The 20,539-nt window shown below is 37.1% G+C and overlaps 1 protein-coding gene across 2 annotated transcripts; it reads left to right on the top strand.

The window, feature by feature from the left end:
• Positions 1–1,964: 1,964 nt before the first annotated feature.
• On the top strand, positions 1,965–18,772 carry SMARCE1 (SWI/SNF related, matrix associated, actin dependent regulator of chromatin, subfamily e, member 1). Of its 2 annotated transcripts, XM_005861851.2 has the most exons (10): positions 1,965–2,016; positions 2,194–2,237; positions 5,201–5,305; positions 10,034–10,114; positions 11,233–11,364; positions 11,640–11,811; positions 13,482–13,654; positions 14,684–14,785; positions 15,437–15,647; positions 17,866–18,772. In XM_005861851.2, exons 1-10 carry the CDS (start codon positions 2,010–2,012, stop codon positions 18,072–18,074), a joined length of 1,236 nt encoding a protein of 411 aa, XP_005861913.2. In that variant the 5' UTR covers positions 1,965–2,009; the 3' UTR covers positions 18,075–18,772. The 2 variants fall into 2 exon arrangements, with proteins under 2 accessions (XP_005861913.2, XP_005861914.1); XM_005861852.2 differs by lacking the exons at positions 2,194–2,237; positions 5,201–5,305 and having other exon boundaries at positions 17,866–18,142.
• Positions 18,773–20,539: the final 1,767 nt, after the last annotated feature.

Below are 20,539 nucleotides of genomic sequence, written 5' to 3' on the forward strand. Positions count from 1 at the left end.
AGACTCGCCCCAGCCGCCGACCCCGCGAAATGGGTCCAAGCAGCCATGCCGACCCCGCGTTCGTGGGGTTGCGGGGGGCGTGCATCCTCCACAACCAACCCCCAGGGAACGACCGCAGAGCAAACCCTCGGGGGAGCCGGGCCCGTGGGCACCGCTCCCCGCCCCCGGGAGGGGGTTTCCCTTGGGTTCGGGCATCGACCTGAGGACTCGCGCTGTGGCTCAGGGTGACGGGCAGACTGGCCTGGGTCGGGGACCCATCCCCGGCATTTCCTGGCTGTGTGTTTTCAGGCCTGTTCCCTAGACCCACTGTTTCATCGGTAACATGGAACCAGCAGTCCCCGTCTTGTTGGTAGTTGGTGACAATAAAATGAAATGTGGGTAATGAATTAGCCTGTCCCCCAGACGGTGTTCAGCAAACACCTCTCTAGCATCTTCTGTCCGGCGGCGGCGGGCAGGGGGACAGGACAGCCCGCCCTGAGGATGTCTGGTGGAGCCCGGGAGAGCAATCGCTTATTATACAGCGGTTCTCAACCTGTGGGTCGCGACCCCTTTGGCGGTCGCATGACCCTTTCACAGGGGCCGCCTGAGACCATCCTGCATATCAGATATTTACATGACGATCCATAACAGTAGCAACATGACAGTTATGAAGTAGCAACGAAAATAATTTTATGGTTGGGTCACCACATGAGGAACTGTATTTAAAGGGCCAGAAGGTTGAGAACCAGTAAAAGAATCAGCCATGGGGGCTGCATACCCGGGAGCTCGTGGCAGCCTTTGTCAGGGCTCCCCCACCGAATGTTGACAGCTCCCTGAGCCTGAGCGGGAAGGAAATAATACACAGAGGCAGGGGTTTCTGCCTGTTCCTGAAGGAAAGAGTGAGAGACCCAGTTGAGGTCATTGAGAAAATAAACTACAGTGTTTCCTTCCACACCAGGTCTCTTATTCCTCGGGCTCCAGGGAATTTCCCCTAAAATGCAAAATAGGAGCCAAAAATAAATAAATAAATAAGTCATGTTTGTTGCACAGAGCGTTGGAGGGAAAGTACTCCAGTAGCCATAGACGTTATCTGCCTTTTTTCTAACAGTGAACATGGCTTTGTTTGCACTGCGTGATGTATATTGATGTCAGGAACAAGCTCGTGTGCACGGCCAAGGCATGTGCTGGTAAATACTAGGGCAGAATTTATTAAGAATTGAGCTAGGTCCTGGGACTATAATAATGAATTAGATGGTCCCTGCGTCCAGGCAGCACACAATCTAGCCACATTAACAGGTATATGATATGATACACAGTATCAGAGATCTAGGTAAATTGGGTAGGAATACAGATGAGGAAGCAATTCTGACCAGGTCATTTATCAAGAAAGCTCCACTAAGGGGATAATTTTGCAACAGGCTGTGAAGGGTTAATAAGAGGTGTGTTTTTTTTCTGATAGATTCTTTCAAAAAATTTATTCCCAACAGTTACAAAGCTGTTTACCACTAAGAGGGAATATAAAGCTCATTCTCATGCCAATTACCTCTTGCACTGCCTCCAGGAATAAAATGCTGCTCCATTTTAATAGACGTTGCTAGGCTAACAGGGAGGGAGAGCTGCTGCTGATGTGGGAGCTGTCAGTATCTGCAGGCCTCCTTAGCGTGGGCCCAGATAATGTATCACATTCTATTGTCATTATATTTTTATCGGTCTGATTAAATGTGTACATGGCATCAGTACAACGTTTTCCATCCAAGAGGTGGCTCAGTAGCATAAGAAAATTTTTTGTTTTAGTCGTTTTAATTCTGATCAACACAGTGACCTAAAGAACTAGTTAAATATGCAAAAGGCTTGGTTACTAGACGATAATGTAATTTTACTAAGAAATACCAATTAAACTACCCTATTCTTTAGGAAAACATTCTCTCATGCTTGCTGAGTTTTGATTCTCTTTTTTTTTCTTTTTTTTCCTTTTTTTATTTTAGTGTCTCAGATTCATTCTTAAGGAACTGAGAACTTAATCTTCCAAAATGTCAAGTAAGTTTCATTTTTTTATATTTATCAATCTATATAAATAAGAGACTAATGCCCTAGCAAATGGGAATTCCAAAATACTCTCATTTTTTTTTTCTTCAAACAGGACCATTGGTAGTTTTGTTGCATAGTATTATATCTCAGTTGTTTACAAGAAGTTATTTATTTTCTTTCAAACAGAAAGACCATCTTATGCCCCACCTCCCACCCCAGCTCCTGCAACAGTAAGTTTTAATTTTCTTGTTAATGTAATAGCCAAGTCTGGCCTTGATACAAAAACCCAGATGTCTTCCAGGAAGGGTCACTCAATCATCACAGCAATAGGATGAAAAATTCAGCTAAAAAAAAAACCAGCACTTCCTACTAAATAAAATAACTCTTTGCATCTTACTTTGAACCAACCCCAACATTTAAAGAAACATACTGCTGAAAAGCCAACCTCCTATGCTTGGTTCTTTTTTCCTTTTTTTTTTTTTTTTTTTAATGGGAAATAACTGACCAGTTTAACACTTCTTTCTTGTTAATCTCTTATTAAAAGTCTTTAAAGTTGATATTGAGTGAATGCTCATTCTGGCATTTCTTATTTTCAAACCTAACCTTAAATTGGTTACATTTTTTCCTCTCGTCTATATATAATTTTCATATTAAATCAAACAATAAAGCTTCCAGTTCTATAATAACACTCATTGTAAATCATTATTTTCAAGCTGTTCAAGTAAGGATTTTATTATCTGTGGGTCAGATCCTGCTATTGAATTTTATTCCACTCCATATATCATTGGTTTGGAATTTGATGTGTTTCAAAGCGTCTAAATAATAGTTGAGAACTGGTTTTTTCACCCAGCAAGTTCTGATCCAGCTTGGTCAGCATGTCAAATAATTGTCCAATCCATATAACAAATTTAACAAGTAACTCTTCAGACCTTGCTGAAATAGATTCCTGGTTGTTTTTTATTTAAAAAACAAAACAAAACACTATTAACCTTGACCATATCCTACAAAAGCAATTCTTTAACAGCTGTTAGCCCTCCTTTCAAACCCCCTACCCCCTAAATTGCAAGCTAATTTACTAATTAGGTCCTCTTTGTATAATTTTGTTTTCTCCACTAGATAACTATTCTTAATTACTAATCCCTTAGATAAATGTTTTAGTTACGTTTATCAGCAATTTGGTTTTCTTCAGTAAGATGTTTTTAAAAAGAGATGCTATACCACATGTAATCAGTTCAATTTTTATAACATATAGTCTCAAGTTGCTTCCAGTAGATCTTAAAGTCCTGTGTTTGCTTTATTTTCTTTCTTAAATCAAAGAACATATCTTATGACCATCTCCTTGGCACTCTGCTAGTGGCTATACAGGTGGAGTTGAACATTTGAGATTCCTGACCTCAAAGAACTAACCATGTACTTCATTTTTGGAATTGGTATAATTGTCATGTTTTAGGTTCAATTTTTTTTTTATCTCCCCTACTTAATTTTCTTACATTATTGCCTCAATTTTGAAGTGTCTCATTTTTTATGCAACTTTTGAAGGTGTCATTTTTATATAAATACTGCCTCTGACAGTGTATAGTAAATGGAACACACACTTGATTTTTTGAGATAATAAAAATAGTCCAAAACCAAGTGTTCACTTATGACTTCTCAAATATAGAAAGGGATTTTTTATTTTTGCCTTTCTTTAGTCATATTTCTGTACCATTATAGCTTCACATTGACACATAAATACAGAAGACTAGGGATTAGGACATCCAACAGAAAGGATATTAAACGAGTTATCCTCCTTCCTTTTTTTTCCCATTATTTCAACCACCACCATCACAATCATCATCACCACCTCCACCACCCAGATGTACCACTCTAAGTAATATACACTTCTTTTGTGCCTTTGATACTTCATCTGTTTTGCCTACTTTAATAAGCTTAATTTTCGTCTTCTATAACTACATAGATTAGAAATTGATCAGTTCTCTTTTAAAGAGTATCAAATGCTTGAATATCTTTCAGAGACTAAGGATATGTGCAGCGGCATGTTTTAGAAAATTGTGTTTATTTTATAACAGTTACAGTTTAGTTGGAATGTGTTAAGTGTATTTTACATCATACAATTCAAGACTGTTAATTGCATGTTAAAATGAAATTACTGTCACTTGTTTTTATTGAATTTCATTAGGGAAAATACTCTACTTTTGGTCTCTTTGCTATATTCTTTTTATGTATTATATCTTGATCTCATTAACATTGGATGTCATTATATTAACCACAAGGGGACTGCTATATAAGAGCCCATTTGTAATCTCATCAACACATAATTCACAAAAGCCAAGAATTCTGTTGCTGTAGCGAGTAATTGTGTTTTTGAAAGGACTAGCGCTATCAGGAAACTATATTTATTTTTAAAAAGAGAGAGTTCAAGTCTGTCAACTAGAAAATTAGTTCACATTAACTAAATGCAGAAATTATCCATGATTGACGTACAGAAGATGGATCAAAGAAGAGATGGAAAAGAAAGCCTATAAAACAATGGCTGGGTTAAAAAGATCAGACAATACCCCAGAATGAAATCCATGCATTTCTTACAAGTCTTTGTTTTGAAATCATGTATGTGACATCCATTGAATCTCACATATGTTCTTTTCTATTGACAACTTCTGACTTCCTGATTTGAGTCTCTTCTCATTTCTCACATATATAAAATGATTTAAAACTGTCTTTGAAAGCAGTCCATTTCTTGTTTTTGTTTTTAGTATACAAATACATTGGCAGCATCCACATAACTGTCAAATAAATCATGTTTTGTTTTGCATGTAAAGTGTTCTCACACTTGTAGTGTACCACATTTCAAGCTTTCCTCTCAGACATATATTGCTAAGTTGTTATATCATACTATTGACCATAAAGTAATCCTGAATGTTTGAGACACTTCACTGTATTGCTTATCCCAAAAATGCAAGCACACATTCAAATTCACACAAACACCGCTGGCCCCTGCAAAGAGAGAGAAAGAGAAAAAAACACACACTTGCAGACTGGTTTCTCAATGAAAGAAAAAACAACTACAACACATCATTGCTTGTTTAAATCCAGGTTGCTTTTGCATGTCATATGCAGATCATTTTTCATTTCTGTGTTTTCCTCGTTTGAGCTCATTTCTCATTCGTGTTTTTGTCTCATTTGTTTCCATCAGCAAATGCCCAGCACACCAGGGTTTGTGGGATACAATCCATACAGTCATCTCGCCTACAACAACTACAGGCTGGGAGGGAACCCGGGCACCAACAGCCGGGTCACGGTAGGAGAATCAACTATTACAGCATCCGGCAAACAACTGGAATTGACCAGAAATGCCTTCAGAGTTAGGTCCTTGTGAATCATCAGCACAGCCATTAAATTTTTTTAACCTGGCTTTTCGACTATTTTGAACATTTGTTGTGTGATCTTACACTGAAAAAATATATATATAGTGAGATCTGGATATGTAGAAGAAAAAACTTCATTCTTTTTGGTGGTTGGTAGAGATAAAACCTTGGGCACTAACTGCTTGTACTATGTGTAGACAAACCTAGAAGTTCTTATGGTTAAGATACTCAAGTTGAGCTGAAGCGTTATTTTTCATTTAAGGTAACTGGCATTAGGCTCAAGAACTCAAGTTTCTTAGTAAATGCTGGGCTTACAGACCTGGCTTTTTTTGGCTGGCCTACTAGTTTGAATTGCTACACATAATTATTTGTCTTTTGGATTTAATAGTTGACCTTAGGAGATTCATTTGTCTTCATTTAAAAAGAGAAAAAGACTTTTGTGTCACATCAAAGAATTGCAGAATAAAAGTTGAATGAAATTAAGTTGAAGTACCTACAGACTAGATATCTACAACTAGAAGTGTGCTTATAATCCTTAGGATAAGGGATATGATTTCTGAAACTGAAGGTGTTTCATTTAACTGATCAATCCAAGAAAAAATAAATATAAAAGTCAAGTAAATTATAAATCTAAAATAATCAAAATTGGGTGACTTTTTATTTTAGAGTCATCTTAAACTCCATTCAAGGAAGTTTAGGTACCAAAGGAAAAAAAATAGCTGTAAAAAGGATTTATCAAAAATAAATTGAATCCAAAAGCCAAATATCTGCATACATTGGATTATGGTATTGGTGAGAATTTATACCACCCAGAATGGCTGTAAACTTCTCTACCTGGTTTTTGTTTGCTGTATTCATAAATAATTCAATTCTGTGAATTCAAAAAGCCCTCTCACCCTGTAGTCAAGCTAGAGCAAAAAGCTTGTTACTATCAGACTATCTTGGTAAGCATATTGCTTAGCTTGATGGGTTTTGTTTGTCTAAAATTTTCATTGTTTCTGCATAAGCATTGTTACTTCATAAGCATATCAAGTTTTATGTGCCATGCATATTTCATGGTATCTGAAAAGAATTCTGACAAAGTGTGTGTGTGTGTGTGTGTGTATGCATTTCACAATGCATACAAATTTTATGTGCATCAATACGTGTTTTTTTCTGGCCTAAATGTGTTGTTTCATCAGTGTAATGGGTGGCAAGGTTATCAAATGATAAAAGAACATTTTAAATTAAACAAGGAACAGAATCAATTTTGGACCATTCATGTTAATGCAGAAAATTACTCATGAGCAAGTAAACAAGAATGATTGCATTTTAATTGCTCTATACAGTCAGCTCTTGATTATCTATGTTAATGGAATAGAAATAGAAATGGTGGTAACTGTAATATTAGAATCATTTGTATTTTGGTTTGTGTAAGCATTTTGTTCTTAACTGGGACCTATCTGTGAGAATTCTCTTAATAAAATGAGATCCTTTAATGGAGACTTACTAGGAAAAGGCAAGGGTGCTCTCTGTCTTGGAACCTGGATAAGTTACCTATTTCTCCCCACTCCTCCTTGGGTGTGTTGGGACCACAACATTAAAGTGGGCATTAGCTTCAGGGTAGATTTGGATAAAAGGGTTCTTGGGCGTGGAAAATTTGGTGTTTGGATTCTTTGTAGTTGTTTTCTTTGTATTATTGTTCTCTCAATATCAAATTAAATTATAATTAAACTGCTGTTCAGACTCAACCTAACGGCCTAGAAAATATGAAGGCTTTTAGCCTGTGTTCATTCCAGCCCCTTCAACTTTTAGTGACCTCTGTCTTAGGTCATTGAATCCTCCTCAAGAAAATTAGTTATGCCTAAAGTTTTACACCACCTTTTTTACATATCTAATTTAAGCCATGTTAGGGCTCAGTAAATCTGATTTTGTCCATTATTAAAGTGTTTTATTTTTAAGTTGACCCAACTATGTATTACTTTGGCCGAATTTGGGGGGTGTCTTATTTGGCTTTATTGCCTGCAAATCGCCTTAAGTCAGTGATTTGAAGGAATGATCCTGTGAATCCCTATTGAGTAGCTCCCTGTAGGCTCCTGTACACTTGAATAGTTTTCAGACACTAACTATATAGCATGTTGAAACCTTTTGGAGTGCTTGTGATAGCTATGAGATGGAAATCACTCCTAGTCAGGTCTTCATTCGGGTGATGATTAATTTCTCTTAAGTACAGTGTGGAAAACAGATTGCGATAAAATGTTAAAAACAACTTATTTCTGTACTTCAGTGGAAATTCTGTCCCAGGAGAAAACCCTTAAATAAGATTCTACCAGAGAAACAGCCGAGAATTGGAAAGAAACAACAACAAATTCTTGAGTAGCCAAAATAAATTTCACAGGATCATGGACTTTTTGTGTAGGAGATCCCAGGACCTTACTCTTATGTAAGCACGCTTAACAAGCATAGTTACTTGTTTTCCCCCAATGCATTGCCAGTTAGAAGCAGAAAACTGGAAAGAGGGAGAGTTGCTACTAGAGAGGGATTTCATGGTAACAGCAAGGAAAAAGCTTTAAAAAAAGCATAACCACTGGGCATTGGGACATTATAGAACAATGTCTGTCTAAGATGGTGAATGACTGGGTGTTTAATGATACAAATCTTCAGTATCTTCAAAATCAGCTAGAATTTAACTTTGTTAATGTTTTCGATTTTTTTTCGTTTGCATTTGTAAATTGGTCAATGTAATAAAAATAGGGACTCAGTATGTGAGCGATTTGGGTACCTTTGGGAGAAAGGAAGCTAAATAAGCAAACCCATTAATGTTATAAATGCAGTTCTTTGAAAAATATCCACGAGCAAATATTACTATAACTTATCTTTTAAGTGTTTTAATTCAACATATTTAAGCATAGACATTTTAGAATTCTTTACCTCTTTTTTTAAAAAAATTGTTAACAATGACCTACCAAATTCAATTATTGGCACAATTTCAATTTTATTGTAACCTACTTCATGAAATTCTGAGGATTTGTGTTGGCTATGAGTTGGAAATGCTTTTTAATAACTTCATGCATGAATACTCAGACTTTTATATGTCTTGCTCTGATTTTATGATATAAGATTAGCTTTGTAGGAATTCCTCCCTACTCCCTTCCCTCCTTGAAAGAACTGCTACAGACCCTGAGACAGATCTTCCCTTACTACCAGATCTTCCCATACCACCACTGTTGACAATTTCCATCCCCAAGGCTCACCTCCTTCCATTGCCCACTGTGGCTAAAAGCAAGGTCTGTCTGCATGGGCACCAGCATGAGATGTGGTAAGAATGTATATGAAGAGTGAGAAGAGAAGAAATACTGCTTCAAAGGTGAAATGCCTTCTAATAATTTTGTATAGGAAGAAACCATTACTGAAAAGCGTATAGGGGTGAAGGAGACCCCCATAGTGAAAGGAAGCATTGATTGAAAGCAGTGGAGTAAGGTGCAAACATGCTAATCTCTGAGCCCATGGATGAAAAATAAGGTTGTGATTGAGGTCCTAGCCCAGAATGGAGTTTTCCCTAGGGTTTTGTCACAGCAACAACAGAAAAGCAAGGGAACCAAATGTCACTAGTTTTCTTACAAGGATGTGCCAATCTCTGTCTTGATAATTAGAGTAAGTCAGCACTTCTTACCCCCTGCCTGGCAAGAATCAATATTGGGGGTCTTCTAGAAATTGGGGGGAAATAAAAGTAATTCAGCCATGGTTTTATTCTGAGTCCTTGAGCAAATAGAGTCATATATATTAAGATGAGACTTAGTTCAGAAATGGGCATTCTTGGATTGGAGTTATGTGGGGTGCCCACTAGAAGTTATCTGATATCTCTTGCATAGATATTAGCTCATAAAAAGAACCAATCTTTTATCTTTCTCTTTCTTTTTTAATCAAGTGGAATTTCTTGATATTCTATAATGGCCCATGTCTGCCATTTCTCTGTTCCCAGTAAACTTGTTTGCCCCTACACTAAGGATAAAAAAGGCATGACTTTATTTCACACTTCTTGATCTCCTTTATAGAAAACCACTAAATATAGAACTTAAAATGTCTAGTTGTAATAAAGGAGATGAAGTTTTTTGTTGCCTGTTTTTGAATTTCGAAAGTAGTTTTTGTGGTGGTAGTGTTGTTTATGTAGGGGTGCATTCTGAAATAATACAGATAGATAGATAGATAGATACAAAGTGCCCTGTAGACAGTGTGAGTGTGGCTAAGTGCTGAAGGCATTCAGATTCTGGTGCAGATAATCAAGTGTTGACTGTATGTGTAATGGTAAATTAAGCAAAATAAAAGGGTGCCAGGTAAAGTCCTGAATGTGGGACATTTGCTATTTGACCATATGTTTTTGATGTATGGATTGTTATGTAATAATTTATTTGTTCTTACAGCCAGGTTGTCAAAGCAGTAGCAATGAACTGCTGTGTAAAATATTTTAAAATTATGTGCGTAAAGTCATTTTCTTCATTTTCTTTTGATGTGAACATTTCTGAATTTGCAGTGATAGCTATTTTCAGTGGAGAAAATATAAGAATCTTGTATCCATGGACGAGTAGAAGAAAGGCGCATTAGAATTTTTTAAGGCACTCTCTTTTCATTTTACGGGTGAACTTCTTGCAATTGAATAATGAATGTTTTTAACTCTTTTGTAGGCATCCTCTGGTATTACGATTCCAAAACCCCCAAAGCCTCCAGATAAGCCGCTGATGCCCTACATGAGGTACAGCAGAAAGGTAGGTGCTGAGGAGCAAGAAGGAGTGGGCACTGCTGTCTTTGCTTCCCATCAAATTTCTGATTGGCTTAGCCAGCTTTTCTGTGCAGTCAGAGGAAAGGATAAAGAATTGCAGTTGTTAAAAGAAATTAGTTCTGATTTTAAAGTTCCAGGGCTCAAATCCAACAAGAAGAACATGATCAAATACATTGTTGAAATCGTTAAGACCGTGTTATATAGTCTTTTGGAGAATACTTAATGACATTAGAAAAATCTTGAATGAAAAAAGGGATATAAGACTACTGTATGTATTAGTATCTTATTTTTATAAAAATAATAGCAACTACATGCTAATATGAAGGAAGAAAAAAGCCAAAAGACATAGTTATCTCTAAATAGTAAGCTATGATCATTTTTATTTTCTTTATACTACCTTGAATTTTCCCTCTTTTTTTGTTTGTGATGAATCTACATTACTCTTAATAGATACAGCCAATAATATCTTTATTAAAGACGAGCATTTAGCTATTTCCATCACTATTTAGATTTTTTTTTTATTTTTGGTCATAATTATATGTGTATTTGATGATACATTGCATTGTGCAGATTAACCACTTCTGGATTTTTGTGAACTCTTAGACACAGACTATGTTACTGCATTAGCTTCTCTTCAGTATCTGTAGTGATTGTTGATGTCTGAGATCTGCATTAAAGCAATCCGTCAGACTGTAGAGGAAATGAGATTGGCCTACTGTTGGTAATTGTTACAGCAGGTTAATGAGAACATGTAGACTTGATTCTATTCCCTCTGCTCTTATTTATATTTTTAAATGTTCATATTAAAAAGTATTTTTTTAAAAATATATTTTATTGATTTTTCACAGAGAGGAAGGGAGAGAGATAGAGAGTTAGAAACATCGATGAGAGAGAAACATCGATCAGCTGCCTCCTGCACATCTCCCACTGGGGATGTGCCCACAACCCAGGTACATGCCCTTGACCGGAATCGAACCTGGGACCTTTCAGTCCGCAGGCCGACGCTCTATCCACTGAGCCAAACCGGTTTCGGCTAAAAAAGTATTTTTAAAGGTCTGCATTTCTAGGCATCAATACTGACATTTCAACTGTTTCCTTTTTAAGGTCTGGGACCAAGTAAAGGCTTCCAACCCTGACCTAAAGTTGTGGGAGATTGGCAAGATTATTGGTGGCATGTGGCGAGATCTCACTGATGAAGAAAAACAAGAATATTTAAACGAATACGAAGCAGAAAAGGTAGAGTTGGGACTGCAGTGGGATGGATACAGTGGGAAGGGCATGAACACTTGCTTATTATTTAGAAAAGAAGCATAAGATCTAGTTGGACAGCTGAGGCTGCACTGCGGCTTTGTCTGCCTTGATCAAGTCACCTTAATTTCTTAGGCTTCAGATTTCGTATCTGTAAAAAGGAGATAACTATGGTGTCTTTGGATATTCCTGTGAGATAATATAGGTGTTCATTATAACCTGCAAAATGTTCATTATAAAACTGAAAAACATTTGCATTTCAGATAGAGTACAATGAGTCTATGAAGGCCTACCATAACTCCCCTGCATACCTTGCTTACATAAATGCAAAAAGTCGCGCCGAAGCCGCTCTAGAGGAAGAAAGTCGACAAAGGCAGTCTCGCATGGAGAAAGGAGAACCTTACATGAGCATCCAGCCTGCTGAAGATCCGGATGGTAAAAATAATAATAAAAACAAAGTGGGGTTTTGTTTATGCTTTCTCTGAGAATTAAAATAAGACAAATCTTTTAAGTTTTTACTTCCCATCCTAAATGGAAAACAAAGCATAATTTAAGTACCATTTCGTTATTTTTATTAACTGTTTTTTGTAAGATTTGTATGTGAATTTCCCACAAGAAAAGGAAATACCCTTTTTAGTGCAGAAAATAGCAAAAACTGTCATTTATCCAAATCTTTGTACTCAAAATGCCCGAAAGGTTTTTGAGCCATAATCAGAATTTTGCCTCAACTACTTTTAAAAAGAAAATGCCTTCTGGTTACATCCTGTTTTCTTATTGGTTCCCCAAGTCCTGAATTAAGGACTCCCAAGAGAGAAAGTTAATGAGTGGGGAAAAAAGCACTATGAAATTTCTTTTCCAGTTAAGTGAGAAATCCAACTAGAATTTATAAATGTAGCTCATGATAACACACACACACACACACACTCACCAGCTTCCTCGTTGCCATTTCATGAATAGTTTGCAGGTCTACAGATTGCGCCCCTGGCCGTGTGCAGCCAGGCAGAGTCTGCAGCTGTAAGGAGCCCCAGAGCTAGCCACCTCTAGCTGTGGGCATATTCGTCCACATAGCAGGCATCTTGTACAAATAATATTTTCTCTGTGTGCTGCTGTGATATGGAAATGGTTGGAATTTCTAACTACAAGCAACAGAAAACATCATAATAATTTAAGACCCCATTTTAAAGTAGTGGTAACAATGCTTGTAAGAACTTTAAAGAAGATACACCATTGAGAGAGGAAGCAATAATACCACCTAAAGACAAATAAACTGATAAACTTAAAAGAAAAGCAAAAATGCTATTTTAAAAGAATAGATTGGGATATTGGCAGATATTCTCATAAATACAGAATAGGATATAAGTATAATGAATAGCATATGGAATAGAAACTATCAAGTGTTAAACAGAATGAGGAGTGCTAAAGCTCTACTAGCTTACATGGACCTTAATTGCTCAGAGTGAATGGTTAATGCAAAAAAAGCATGCAGACCTAAAAAAGGTAGGAGAATATCCAGTCTACAAATAATCAGAAGGATGGGGCTCAGTATAAGAGGAAATAAAGGCTAGCAATGTAGAAGCCATAAATAGAAAATGGTTTTCACTAGGCGAAAGGTAACAGCATGAATATTGAGACAGACTGAAGGGATCACTCAGGAACAGTCTTTAAGAAAGGTTCCTTTTCTCTGCTTCTCAAACTTCTGCCCATTATGTTTTTTAAGTTTAAGATAGGGTCTTAAAGCTGCTCGTAAGAAAGGACAGGTACTACCAAGAGAGTGAAACACTGGCAGAATTTTAGTTTTGCTGTCACATGCAGACTTCACATTGATTTCCAGGCTAAAGACACGTGCTTATATCTCACTTGTGTTTCAGCCAAATCTTTCTCTGACATGTATCGTCTCTTAAAGATTTTGTGAGAAAAACCAATACCTTCGCCAATGAGCACAGCATGTCCTTTATGGTTTTTATCAAGTGACTGCCCCAGGGTTCCCATGGTGGCCTTTAGACCCACTTGTGAGAGCCATGCTCCTTGGTAATTAAGTGTGTACATTGTTACACTCCCCTGTTTATGGTTACTGGTGACCTAATTTTCGGAACATCTCATTCCAGATTATGATGATGGCTTTTCAATGAAGCATACAGCCACCGCCCGTTTCCAGAGGAACCACCGCCTCATCAGTGAAATCCTTAGTGAAAGTGTGGTGCCAGACGTTCGGTCGGTTGTCACAACAGCTAGAATGCAGGTCCTCAAACGACAGGTCCAATCCTTAATGGTTCATCAGGTAGAGTCACAAAACATTTGTTATAATAAAATGGGCTTATGCCACAGATCCCAGGTGACCTGGTTCTATACAATGCATCAGTGCGCCTGTGAAATATGTCTGTGTTCAATCTAACCCAGTGGTTCTCAACCTTCTGGCCCTTTAAATACAGTTCCTCATGTTGTGACCCAACCATAAAATTATTTTTGTTGCTACTTCATAACTGTAATGTTCCTACTGTTATGAATCGTCATGTAAATATCTGATATGCAGAGTGGTCATAGGCGACCCCTGGGAAAGGGTCATTCGACCGCCAAAGGGGTCGCTACCGACAGGTTGAGAACCGCTGATCTAACCTGTTCCTGACTCAGGAAAGAGGCTTGAGGGAGTGGTCCTTTCCCACAGATTTAATACATTCATCCTTAAAACTGTAACATAGAGTCCTGTAATGGAAAGTTTATCCATTGAGAATTTTGAGACATCCTACCAACCTTTTACTGCTTTACTCAATATTCTGAAATTGCTCAGGCCTGAAACAATATTTAACATCACATACTTATTAGTCATAGTGATTCCTCTATGCTACATTTTACTTTTATTTTAAAACCTTAGCTTAAAATAAGTTGCTACATTTAGCTTAAAATCATTTATTACAGTTGTGTAATAAATGATTTAAGAATTCAGGCCCTAGATAGTTTGGCTCAATGGATATAGAGCGTCGGCCTGTGGACTGAAGGATCTCGGGTTCGATTCTGGTCAAGGGCACATGCCCGGGTTGCAGGCTTGTGGGGGGCATACAGGAGGCAGCCAGTCAATGATTCTCTCTCATCATTGATGTTTCTATCTCGTATCTCTCTCTCCCTCTCCCTTCCTCTCTGAAATCAATAAAAATATATATTTTTAAAAAAAAACAATTCAGGACATTTGTTACATTGTAAGAAAATGTGGACTATTGAAAAAATGAGACATGTTTTCTATTTGACATTTGCTTTAAAGAAAGTAATGCAGTAATTATAAAACAATTATAAAGCGTGATCATATGTCTTACAGCGAAAACTAGAAGCTGAACTTCTTCAAATAGAGGAGCGACACCAGGAAAAGAAGAGGAAATTCCTGGAAAGCACAGATTCATTTAACAATGAACTTAAAAGGGTATCAATTTAATATGTTAACTATACTTTTATCACTGTGTCTTCTTATCACTTTCATTTCTCATTCTTTTTTCCAAAATAGTGTTTTTGTTGAATATTGTTTACTTTGAAACAAGGGTAACTTCACTATAACCAGTAGATCTTTGCTTTATGAAATTATTCCCATTTTTTGGCAAAATTGTAATAGGTTTGAAATATATAGTATGCATACATATACTAGGCCTATCGACTCTAGAATCCTCTGATGTTTTAATTTAAACTCTCACCCAAGCATGAATTATTTTCATTTTTTTGAAATTTATTTGTCAAATGTCCTTATTAGATGTAGTTCACAGTTTGCACTTTGTATTAAAACAGGTAAATCTAGTGTTTGGTAGCCTAAAATATAAAATGGAAACTTTATATATAATCCAGTACTTTCAGTATTGCCTCGCCAACTATTTTGTAATATTTGATGTTACATGGCGCTGCAACTTTCTTTTCCTATAGACACAAGAGTCTCAGAGAAGACCTAGAGCCATGTTTTTTTCTCCCATATACATATAGTTTATAGCCAATAAAACCCATTTTTGAAGTAATTTTTTCTGGTTGAGAGATTGTAAGAAAAGAACATTACTAAGAGATTTTTTTGTGTTGGTTTTTTTCTGACTAGTTGTGTGGTTTAAAAATAGAAGTGGATATGGAAAAAATTGCAGCTGAAATTGCCCAGGCAGAGGAACAGGCTCGCAAAAGGCAGGAGGAAAGGGAGAAGGAGGCAGCAGAGCAAGCTGAACGCAGTCAGAGCAGCATTGTTCCTGAGGAAGAACAAGCCACTAATAAGACCGAAGAAAAGAAAGAAGCAGAGAACATTCCAATGGAGACAGGTAAGCCCCCAGGGGACACCAGTGTCAGTGTTGGGTTTTACAGCTCTTTAATCTTTATTTCTCTTTCTCAGTACTTTTCAGAGGTCACTGTGTCCCTGCTACCTCTTTGGTTATTCTTTATATGACCTACCCATTTCTTTCCAGATCTTAATTTCTAAAAGTAGATTCATGTAACATGTTTGTATCAGTGCAGAACAGCAGTGGTATGTTATCTTTAGTCTTGCTCTTTGAGGTCTTGGTTATTTCCCCAGACTGAGTCAAGTTGTTTTCCACCTTGAGAATATAAAGTGTGATGGTTAAGGAGACTGCCCTGGAGTCAGATCAGGGTCTAACACTGCTTTACCACATGCTTGCACTATGCCTTTGGCTAGTTACTTAATCGCCGTTCCTTCATTTGTAAGTATTCTAGCACCTGCCTCAGTGAGTTCTAACGGATAAAATCATTCAGTATTGGGTTTGACATGGTATTGGCACTCAGTATTTGAACCTTTGTTGCTAAAATTATTTAAATAAGATGTGGTCATTGCTGTTAAGATAAATCATTATTGGTGCCCTAGGACAGGGACATATCCTGCCTGCCACCTGCTTTTAAACAAAGTTTTGTTGGAACACAGTTACACCCATTTGTTTACATACTGTCTGTAAGTACTTTGGGCCACAACATATAGTTGAATGGTTGCAACAAAGACTACCTATAGCCCACATAACCTAAAATATTTCCTACGTAGCCTTTACAGAAAAGTTTGTTGACCCCACCCTGGAAAATTCCTACTTCCAGGTGTACTCAGAATTTCTGACTGAAAGCATTCCTCAAGGCAAAAAAAAAAAAAAATGCCATGCAAAACTTATATAATACTGATTAAATTGGTTATTATTTGAAATTTTGAGATTACCTTACCTTCTGGTACAGTTTTATCCCTGACCAATGTACTGTGTAAACAAGACTAAGCAAAAGTATTATGGGAAACACAGCCAAAAGTCTCCGGGACCATCATAAGAAGTGGGAAGGGTAGTAATCATGCTTAGTATTCAACTGACGACTTCCGATTTGACATCTGGAAAACATTTAATGGAATATAAACATTGTTACCAGATATTTCTACAAAATATAATTCAGCAGATTAACATTTCAGATAGTCATATTTTTTTAAGTTTCATTATTTGAGCCTTCTTCTGTTTTGTGTGAACATGTTTTTTATCTTAACAAAATTTGAGCATGGGCATATTTTTGTGGTTAATGCAAGAGTTTGAGAGCTAGAGTGTGATATGGTTCTTTGCTCATTTTGCAACTAAATGAAACACTCTGTCCTTTGCCTCTGTTTTGTCATCTATGAATAGAACATGCCTGTAGGTCTTCACTCAGATTTTTATCCTTCTAGCCTAACGGAAAAAAACTGAAGAAAATCGAGCCTATTAGAGCAAAAACCTCATGCTCTTAATTTCTTACAGAAAACAGCCCAACATGACTATTTAATGAGATACCTAAAATACTGACCTTATATCATTTCCACACGCACTTTCTTACTCCTTAAATACAAAGCACTCCATGACAGCATTGTCCAGTAGAAATACATGTACGTCACTGTGTGACTACATTTTCACTAACAGTTTTTCAAAGTAAAGCAAAACAAGTGACATTAATTTTAAACGTATATTTAATTAACCCAGTATATCCTAGACAATATCTTTTCAACATGTAATTAACTTCTCTTTTCAATTACAGTTGACATTCAATATTATTTTATATTAGCTTCCAGTATATAGACATATAATTTATAAAATGTTTCCCCTGAGAAGTCTGGTACTCACCTGACACCATACACAGTTATTATTGACTGTATTCTGCATGCTATACTTTACATCCTGTGCACATGTAATCATTTTTTTTGAAGTATTGAAGTATTCATTTCTTACATTCTTTTTTCATAAAGTCTTTGGAATCTGATGTGTATTTTGTACTTACAGCACATCTAAATTTGAAGCTCAATTTTTAAATACTAGTACTTCTTGACCTGTATTTAGATTTCATAAATTTACAGTTAAAAAGTAGATTCTTAAACCCCAAATTATCTCAAACATGCTGAAATTTTCTCAGTCACACTAGCTCATTTTAGGTGCTTAATAGCCACATGTTGGACAGTGGAGCTCTCGGATGTCAGCCTAATTAGAAGAGTAAATTTTTGTCTTAGAACTAACAATGACAAATGTGTGCTTACAGAGGAGACACGCCTTGAAGAAACAACAGAAAGTCAGCAGAATGGTGAAGAAGGCACATCTACTCCTGAGGACAAGGAGAGTGGACAGGAGGGGGTGGACAGTATGGCCGAGGAAGGGACCAGTGACAGTAACACTGGCTCAGAGAGCAACAGCGCCACAGTGGAGGAGCCACCAACAGATCCCATACCAGAAGATGAGAAAAAAGAATAAATGTTGCCTTGTTTTATGTATTCTAAATCCTTTTTTAAATGAAAAAAAAAAATGTTTTTGAGTTTTAATGGTGTTATGTGGTTTGTGTACTAATATTTTTCTTGTCCATATCACGCCACCCAAAGCTTTTGGACCATATAACATCATGAGCCAAATGGCATAGTCACCTTTCTTAAGTGGTTGTGATGATGGTTCTCTTCCTTAGATCTTGTTTCTACCCTTCACTGCTGAAAGCCTCAGAATTTAAATTAATTGAGAAAATGCCCATTTTTGGAGAATTTTCCTTTGATGCTGCAGAATCTACTCTTACAAATGCCTTCCTACAGCTCACTGGGGTGCTTACCAAAGCCATAGCTTTAAATCTTCTCAGTCCCCATCAACAGCTTCCTGAAAGTTCCCTTTCCTGTGTACTTCCACAAAGGTAGCTTCTTGAAAACGTAATCATGTATGAGTATATGTTTGTTCACTTGCCCTTTTCATTTGTAATCAATGTCAGATAACCAAGAGTTGTGTTAAAGTGTTGAGTGTACCTGCAACTATGCTTGGATCGTATTGATCGAGAAATAGTCTCCATAGAGTAGTCACCAGCTTATGAAATAGTCATTAAAGCAAACATGGCACATGTATACTGTCCTGCTTTTTGTTATAATTAATATTGGGTACGTTCTGGTCAATTCATCCTTATTGTACAAAAAAAATTACTTTTTTATCAAGTTTTCCAAAGACAGAGTAGATCACAAAGCTTAAGGAATTGAATATACTTGCAAGGGAGTATATAACTTCAAAATGATTGGCCCGTTCTAGAAGAAAACAGCTAGGAATTAAGTTCAACCACTTGAAATTGTTTTTACAATAATCAAAACATTCAAAACCTCAAGGCTCAGGATCCCATAGATCAGAGCCTACCTTTTTGGATAAACTTAGTTAAGTTTTAGCGAGTAGAAACGAGATGGTTTGTGACACATATGCTTCCTAAAAACTAGAATAGATTTTTACTAAATAGTGGTATATCTGATGGTATATGTTTCTTAAAGGTCCAAATGTAATAAATAAAAGGAAAAAGAAAACAGTCTCAGTGTTTTTAATGCATTAAATGTTTATATGCTAAGCAAGCAAATAATTTTGTTACTGGAACACACTGACAGTATGGAGTGGTCACTCGGCCATTATAAAAGTGCATACTCACAGTCCTGTCTCTCCCAACTGCTGCACTAGCAGGTTCATTTGTACAAGACACTGAAAATTAGTTGCCGTACATTATAGTCATGTCACATAGGGAGGTTGGGCTTTTGCTCCAAAAGTAAATGTTTCTACATTTACATATGAGCAATAAGAAAAAATTTATGACAAATTAGTTCTCTCTGTGGAAAATGTGGCTCAATAAATAGATGTAAGCCGTCTGCTTACATAGAGATAACTTCTCTATAGAGGCAAGACTTCGTTTATAGTGAATTCACTGACCATGTAGGATTCCATTCGACGTTCAGCCTCCTGAGTAAGGAGGAAAGGAAACGAGCTGTTGGGTGGAAACAACCTGTCTTTCTAAACGGTACATGGAATCTTTCTCCTGTTTCTTTTAGAATCCAAGAACTAGTGTATTTGATAATCTCTGATAAATTGGGCTTTGTGGGGCTAAGAACTGAAGCCATCTCATTCCCTGCAGATTGGATGTCCTCTTTGGTTCACTCCCTAATAGACCAGGCAGAGAAGTTAAATATGGATGGAGCCCAGCTGGCGTGGCTCAGTGGTTGAGCATCGACCTAGGACAGCAGTTCTCAACCTGTGGGTCGTGACCCCTTTGGCAGTCGAATGACCCTTTCACAGGGGTCGCCTAAGACCATCCTGTGCATCAGATATTTACAATTCATAACAGTAGCAACATTACAGTTATGAAGTAGCAATGAAAATAATTTTATGGTTGGGTCACAACATGAGGAACTATATTTAAAGGGCCAGAAGGTTGAGAACCACTGACCTAGTTGTTTTGTTTTGTGGCTTTGGTCACTGAAGACTCAGAGAGCAGGGTTACTTCTCACCAATCTCAGTGTTACTGTGGCTGCTCTAAGTGGGAGGCTGTCTCATTCTATAGCAGTACATTCACCCATTTTCCATCTTGTTCTGAGGTCTTATTACATCCCCTCTGTTTTACCCCCAGGAAATGGAAAGCAATTGCTATCTACCCATGGGGAAAAAAATAGCTTGTTTTCAATCTGCCCACAGCTCTTCCACCCCTAAAATCTCCTTTACTCCCTGCAATTCAGAATCAGATACATTCCCTGAAGTGGATTTACATCTAATATGTGGATTTCTCTCTGTTTCTAACATCCATATAAATAGCCTATATAATAAAAGCCTAATATGCAAATTGATTGAACGGCGGACCGACCGGCCATTATGATGTACACTGACCACCAGGGGTCAGACGCTCAATGCAGGAGCTGCCCCCTGGTGGTCAGTGCACTCCC

Source organism: Myotis brandtii, unplaced genomic scaffold (assembly GCF_000412655.1).
Source record: "Myotis brandtii unplaced genomic scaffold, ASM41265v1 scaffold157, whole genome shotgun sequence".
Lineage (NCBI taxonomy): Eukaryota > Metazoa > Chordata > Mammalia > Chiroptera > Vespertilionidae > Myotis > Myotis brandtii.

Coding starts and splice junctions, on each gene's coding strand:
- SMARCE1 (XM_005861851.2), top strand. Junction 5,306..10,033: donor GCACCAACAGCCGGGTCACG/GTAGGAGAATCA, acceptor ACTCTTTTGTAG/GCATCCTCTGGTATTACGAT. Junction 11,365..11,639: donor ACGAATACGAAGCAGAAAAG/GTAGAGTTGGGA, acceptor TTTGCATTTCAG/ATAGAGTACAATGAGTCTAT.